Here is a 7,356-nt window from a genome sequence, read left to right on the forward strand (position 1 = left end):
GAACTCCAAGTATAGAGCCGAAAAAACTTTGACCTTGCCGGGAATCAAATCTGGTATTTCCTTCGAGCAATACTCACTCAGCCCCGGAGGTTGCTTTTATTCTTCCATTTTAATAAATAAACCTAAAGACCAATAATTTTGCCAACTCCGGGATTCTAACCCAGGCGCTTACCTCGGTAAACAAATGTCCGACCGCGCTGTAATCCAGCAGATCTTCATAGTATCGGGGCTCCGTCTCTTTGAGCGCATTCCTGAAGTCACCGAATAGTAGAGGATCCCGCATCACTACATTCACATCCTGGGGGAAATTCCTCTTGACGGAGTCCGCAATGTGACCGCTCATCAGACTGAGGTCCTGGGTTCGAGGAAGAAGAAAAAAAAAAAAAAAAAACAGTTGGTAAGCAAATATATATTAACGTTGAGAAACGTTGCGCAACATTTCGCTGTGTTGCAAAACAAAAATCATGAAATGTTTCAATCAAAAAATATACGATGATTTATTGCTCAACTTGATAGGGGAAGTTTTTAAATGAAACCCAATAGAAGAAAAACAATTTTGCTTTGCAACAATTTAGACACAAGGTTGAAGACGCAGAATAGAGAGAAGGTAGAGTGACCGTCTTGTAAGCGCTGGGTTGCGAGTTCGTTTCTCGCGTGGCTTAGTGGTCAAGTAGAGGGAGAGTGACCTAGTGGTCAAGTATCTTGACAACACAACACTCCTATGAACGCTGTCCCGTCCTGATCACGTGACGTCAAAGTTCACGACTTACCGATATTTTTTAAATCGATTTATGTCGGGATCTAGAAGTCGTAGAAGAAAAAGAAAAATTCCGTTGGTCCTCATTTTTCCTACGCTGTCCCATCCTGATCACCTTAACACCTGTCCCGTCCTGGGCGCCAGTACTGATATTGTAGAAAAATATTGGGACGCAAGACTGAGAATGGCCTAGTGGTAAAGTTCCTTGACATTTGACAATGACATTCAAATTCCAAGTCACCCATCCAATTAGTGACCACACCGGACGTTACTTACCAAAAACCACGATAGACCGACATAAAATCAACATGATTTTGTAGACCTTGGGGCCTGTTCCACGAAAGATTTTTCACTTTATGTGCAGATTGAACCCACGCCCTTCTGTTTACCAGGCGAGCGTCTTGACCACTACGCTACCGAGGCAGGTATGGGTTTGAAAGGTGATATTCAGTGTCGCATTACCTGGGGCATATTGAGATCATCTATGAACAGGATCAGTTTCTTGTCCGGCGGAGGTCCAAATACATCCTTGGTTCTCTTCTCCACCACTGATTCGATGTTTCGCTGCACATCCATGGACGTGGTACGGGACGAGAAGTTGACCAGGAGTTGTACCTTGAATAGAATAGAGAAGACTCGTGTGGTCTGTGTCGTAGCATGCCCATCTCGTAATATGTCCCCCATCAGATGGCATGGAGTAGAATAGAATAGATAGAAGGGAATGGAATAGGAGAGAAGAATGGAGCAGTTGCAATAGGGTAAAAATTATAAATAAATGGTCAATTCCTACATACAAAGTTGTGAAAAATCCAAATCTGAGGTCAAAACTCGGAAAAAATAACTGTAAAAGGTCAAAAATTCAATTTTTATTTTCCGTCAGAGTCCTGAACTCTGACGTCAGATTTGAGATGCGCAGAATCCTATGCGCACAAACATGAATTGCTCAGAAATACATGCGCACAAACAGATTAATGTGTTGCCTGCGAGGGAGCTTTGCTCGGGACATTTGATGTGACGTCATCGCCTACGAGAGCGTATGTTGTGACGTCAAAGTTCACGATTTACCGATATTTTTTAAATCGATTTATGTCGGGATCTAGAAGTCGTAGAAGAAAAAGAAAAATTCCGTTGGTCCTCTCATTTTTCCTGCTCTATGACTTTGAAACATCACCCAAGTAAGCGCAACTGATCTATTCCGTAAAGGTTGAGTGCGAAGGGCATCCATCTGCTAATCATCAGGATTTTTGGCAAATCCAACAAAATCCAACGCGCGAATTCTAAATAGTAAGGGAGACATTTGCTGGGGTTTACCAACTTGGGATTGAGAGATGAAACGAGGATTTCTCTATACTTAACCAGGGTGTCTACCAAAATGGAAAAATAAAATTCCCTGACTTTTCCCGGTTTTCCAGTCCAATTTTTCAAAATTTCCAGTCTACTTTGCTGGTGCTTATTTTGCTGGAATGGGACTGAAAAGTCCCTTTACCCCCACAGTCTAAACAAGGTCTCAAATGTACTGTACGAGTATATTTGATTGGTAGAACAGTTTTACAAGAAAAGACCAATTAAATAACCTTATTTAAGTTTAAAAACAGGGTGTCTACCAAAATGGAAAAATAAAATTCCCTGACTTTTCCCGGTTTTCCAGTCCAATTTTTCAAAATTTCCAGTCTACTTTTCCAAGATTTTACACCCTATTCCCACTGCGCCGCAGCCGATTTTTTTTTTCCAAGCAATGTTCTCAAGCCTGTTAAATTTCTTCAATATTTTTTCATCCAACTAGGGTAAGGGCTTGAGTCCTCCATTTGCACCATGAAATAGCTGCGCCGCAGGCCAAATTTTTTCAAGATAAATGACCTTTGACCAAGATAATGACCTCAAGACTACTACAGCCATTTCTCTTTGATCTGGTTTTGGGCCCCTAATAGGTATTTACTATAAGTGAACTGGCATTTTTTACTTTCTTTAGAATATAATAATATAGAATATAATAACAGCGCCGCAGGCGAAATTTTTGAACATTTTGGTCTAAAATCTTCCGAAATTCAGTCTCATCGAAATCCTAATCTTCAGCTTCGCAGGAGAATTTTTTTAAAAAGCATGAACCTGAAATTTGTCATTATACAGTCTACACATTCACATATCCTGGGGGGATGAAGGTTAACACAAAAAAGGGGAAATGAGCAGCGCCGCAGGCGAAGTTTTTGAAAATTGTGACCTACAATTTATAGAAACCAGAACTAACGAAATTGAAATTTTTATGGCCACAGGCGAAAATTTTGGTCTCTAATTTTAAAAAACTTAGTTATCAAAAAACACTAATACACATTGATATGAGGTTGATTAGTTTGGTGGGGAATTGGAATTCTTTTAATATGCCTAGTAGCGTCTCTCTATGGATGGAATCGAACGCTTTTATGCAGTCCAAAAAAATTAGATGAATATCTCGGTTGAATTCCCACGCTTTCTCAGATATTTGCCGCAGGGTGAATATCTGATCCACTGTCGACCGGCCGGATCTAAAGCCATATTGATATTCTCCCACGTTGCTTTCGGCTAAGGGTAGAACTCGCTTCAATAAGATTAGGGAGAGAATTTGTACGCAATATTGAGCAGCGCAATGCCTCGATAGTTACCTATTGCAGTTCAGAGGGTCATTCTTCTTATGGATTGGAGTGATCAGAGCCGTCTTCCACTCTTCTGGCATTCTCTCCTTTTTTTTATTTATTTATTATTTATTTGCAATTTTAACAAATTCACAGTTTACAATATGTTTACAATAACAGATTATACACATGATAACAATACCTACAGTTTAAGCTTATAAATATATAACATCATAGAATAATCTATTATTTTGTTTTCTTTGTTTTTTGTTTGCTGGAATTTGCTGGTGTTTATTTTGCTGGAATAGGACTGAAAAGTCCCTTTACCCCCGCAGTCTAACCAAGGTCTCAAATGTACTGTACGAGTATATTTGATTGGTAGAACAGTTTTACAAGAAAAGACCAATTACATGACCTTATTTAAGTTAAAAAAGTAATGCCGCAACTGGTGCTACTCGATTAAAAAAAATAGCTAGGTACTGAATTGTCCTCACAAAGCGGAGCGCACCCCCAATTTCACTCACAGGGCCGAAAAAACTTCGACCCCGCCGGGAATCGAACCCAGGACCTTCGGTGCAAGCCTAGTGTGATAGCCACTCGGCCACGGAGGCTACTCATTTCGTTCAAAATCTTAACCCTCCAAGTCTCTGAGGAGTTCTAAAGTTAATTAAACCCATGACCTACTTGTCGAATATTCCGTTTAACAATTCCCTCAGTTCTTCATCGGCTTTAACATTGAGATTAACCCATCGTGTCCAGTATGGTTGATAGCCCAGGTTGATCGGATCTACATACACCATACCGGCACGGGATACCGTGGCTGGAGAAGCGTACTGCAGGTCTCCTACCTGAAAGGGTTAAAAATTAATAGAGGGATGGTATTTTGTACAAATTCAGAGGTTTGGGAATGTGCTTCGAATAAATTGAATGGTTTTTCCCCCAAGAGGTTTGATAGAGAGAACTCTAACTGCTAACTGGCTGGTACTGAAGGTCAGTTAGCAGTTACAGAAGCGTACTGAAGGTCACCCGCCTGAAAAGTCGCGGGTTCGAGAAGAAAATTAAAATGGTAATGTTAGTATCTATCTGGTTTATAGAGGATTTCACCAATGACTTAATGAGAGATTTCACTAATGGGAGAATTTTCAATCATTCAAACCCACTTCTAGATGTGCTAGGGAGATGCGGTTTACACCATTGGATTCCTTATTTTTGTACATACCTACTGGGAAAAATCGGAAACTCCCGAAATTCTAAACCGTTCCCGAGATATTGACGTTTTTTAGTTCCCGATAAGAAATACACGGGGAACACATTTTGAGGCCAGCAAAAATTTTCATACGTTTAATATTTTCTCTTGTTTTTAGTTTTCATTTCTTCGAAACAAGACCCAGGCACGATACTAAGCCTCAGGGGCGAAGCCCCGGAAGCGCGTAGCGCGACCTCATGCACAACCTCACGAAGCCCTGGGAGCGCGTAGCGCGACCGCATGCACAACCTTTCGAAGCCCCCGGGAGCGCGAAACGCGACCCTGTATGCACAACCTCGCGAAGCCTCCGGGAGCTCGCAGCGCGACCGTATGCACAACCTCGCGTAGAGAACACGCGAAGCCCTCAGGGGGTGGAGGGGGGCGAAGCTTCGCCCCCCTCCCGGGCACGCAATGTTGTTATCATAACTTACCTCAAAGAGTAGTTGGCAATGGGCCAGCAGTCGGATGCGTTCTCCATTGGCCAACGTCAATATCTTATTATCATCCATCACTGAATTCATATTTTCAATCCACAGGGCATCTACATCTCCATCAAACAGAATATACTTCCTCTCCTTACTACCCGGGTCCAGGGGTTTGTTGACCGCGCGGAAAATGTTCGATAGGAGACCGTCGTACCAATCCCGAGTTTCCGGGTTGAGGACTCCGTATAGTTCGATGACAGACACCGCCTGAAAATGTAAAAGGGTCGAGTACATCAGAAAAAATATTAAATAGGTCCAAGCATATCGGTGGAAACTAAACTTCCCCGAGATTAAGGACCCCGTACAGTTCTATCACAGACACCGCTTGGAAATGTAAATTGAGTATTGAACTTGGCGGCGAACTTTGAACACGGAAGTTTTTGTGGGAGGATTTCATTAATTTTTGCGGCCATTTTTCTAAATAGAAAATTGAATGATTGGAAAGATTGTACCTCGGCACCCGTTTCGCATTATTTTAAGCCTTTGTATACCTATTTACCTTATATTTATGTACCTACCTCAGGGTTGAGTGTATAAGTACGGGCAGGGTAGCCTAGAGCGGTGGAAGTTTTAACCAGTGCATTGATAACCACTGGTATTGTACTTGGCGGTGAACTTTAAAACACGGAGGTTTTTCTGGAGGATTTCAGTAGTTTTTTGTTTTTTTACCTACCTTAGGGTTAAGTGTATAAGTGCGAGCAGGATAGCCTAGCACGGTTGACGTTTTAACCAGGGCATTGATAACTACTGATTTGCCACCTCCAGTAGGTCCCACGATCATGGTGGAGTGCCGTGTTAGCATGGTTTCGTACATTTGTACCACCTGTAACCCAAGGAAAAAAATCTGGTGTGAACATCACACGACTTTCTATTACATTTGCACAACTGTAAGTCGGACAGTTCTAAAAGTTTCACCATTCGATTCGCGGCGTGAAAAATCCCATGGGATCAACTATTCACATTCTTTACTTGTTAATGGTTTCACAAACTAAAAGAGGAAATTTGTTGACACCGGGAAGTATCGAAACCGCAACTTCTTAACTGTACAGTCAGAGAGTGCTAAAAGTGGACCCACCACCTCGATTCCGCGTGAAAAAATCACATGGGATTAACTATCAACCTTGGCTTATTTGGTAAGGTTCACGGAATAAAAGGGAAATTTGTCGACACAGGGAAGTATCGAACCCCGCAACTTCTCGAAACGTAAGTCAGAACACTAGTAAAGGCTAAAAGTAGCACCATTCGATTCCGGCGCGTGAAAAATCACATTGATTAGAATATTCACATCCCGAATGACCAAATGTTTTCGATGATCTTCTTACCGTTTTTATACGAAATAAAGGGTTAAGCAACATGACTTTGGTTAATATCGCGAGGATGCGGTGAGACTATCCGATTTTAACCAAGATTGTTACAGTCCGCGTCGCGTTGGACCGATAACCCGAGATAGCATGTACCGCCAATTTCAATCGCTTTACGACAAACCGTTCTTGAGATACTTTTGTCACACCTTCTTCAATATGTTTCCACGAAATGAGGGTTAAGTAACATTACTTTGGTTAATATCTGGAATGGTGATTATCCGATTTTTACCAAATTGTTACAGTCGCGTCCTTGACGTCGATACCGGGATACGCGATACCAAATTTCATCGCCTCTAGGACAAAACCGTTCTTGAGATAGTCTGTTCACAACTTCTCTACTTTTTCCCATTTAACCTGTAGGTGACGTACGTATCAATACATACATACATACATGAACATACATACATACAATACATACATTACAATCACCAACATACATAAACATACCATACATACACTACATACGTACCAGACCATGGGCTAAAAATCACTTTTTTTGACATCAGGCGATCCCAAAACGGAATTTCAAAACCATTTCCCTGATTTGAAAATTTGACCCGATTGCAATACTCTTCATTACTATATATCGCTCCGCCTATACTGTAGTAACTAAAACGTTAAAATATACCTACACATTAGGCCCCAGGGATAGAAAAAAGAAGCGGGTGGAAGGGTAGTTCGCCGCAGGCTCAAGTTCTAGGCCTGAGCATGTACGTAAGATGAAACATTTAACTGCTTTTGTATTGTACTAGGCAGGAATTTTGGATACTCCCTGAAGCTTCTTAAGAACAAAAATTGGCATTGCTTGACTTGATCCACAGGGGAAATATCAGTTCGGGGATCATCAGTATTCCCCATACTTGTTAGAGGGTGGTATTGATGTTTTTTTGTTTTTTTT

At 41.4% G+C, this 7,356-nt stretch overlaps 1 protein-coding gene across 1 annotated transcript in view; it reads right to left on the reverse strand.

Moving 5' to 3' along the window:
* LOC103519406 (dynein heavy chain 10, axonemal-like) overlaps positions 1-7,356 on the reverse strand; it is a gene marked incomplete at its 5' end in the record, with an annotated part of 17,176 nt that overhangs the window by 9,440 nt on the left and 380 nt on the right. Inside the window, 3 exons of the mRNA XM_026830929.1 lie at positions 4,048-4,211; positions 5,041-5,301; positions 5,768-5,917. Coding sequence (XP_026686730.1) covers positions 4,048-4,211; positions 5,041-5,301; positions 5,768-5,917 — 575 coding nt within the window. The remainder of the gene's footprint in view (positions 1-4,047; positions 4,212-5,040; positions 5,302-5,767; positions 5,918-7,356) is intronic.

This window comes from Diaphorina citri, unplaced genomic scaffold, assembly GCF_000475195.1.
Source record: "Diaphorina citri unplaced genomic scaffold, Diaci psyllid genome assembly version 1.1 scaffold2711, whole genome shotgun sequence".
NCBI classification, from domain to species: Eukaryota; Metazoa; Arthropoda; class Insecta; order Hemiptera; family Psyllidae; genus Diaphorina; species Diaphorina citri.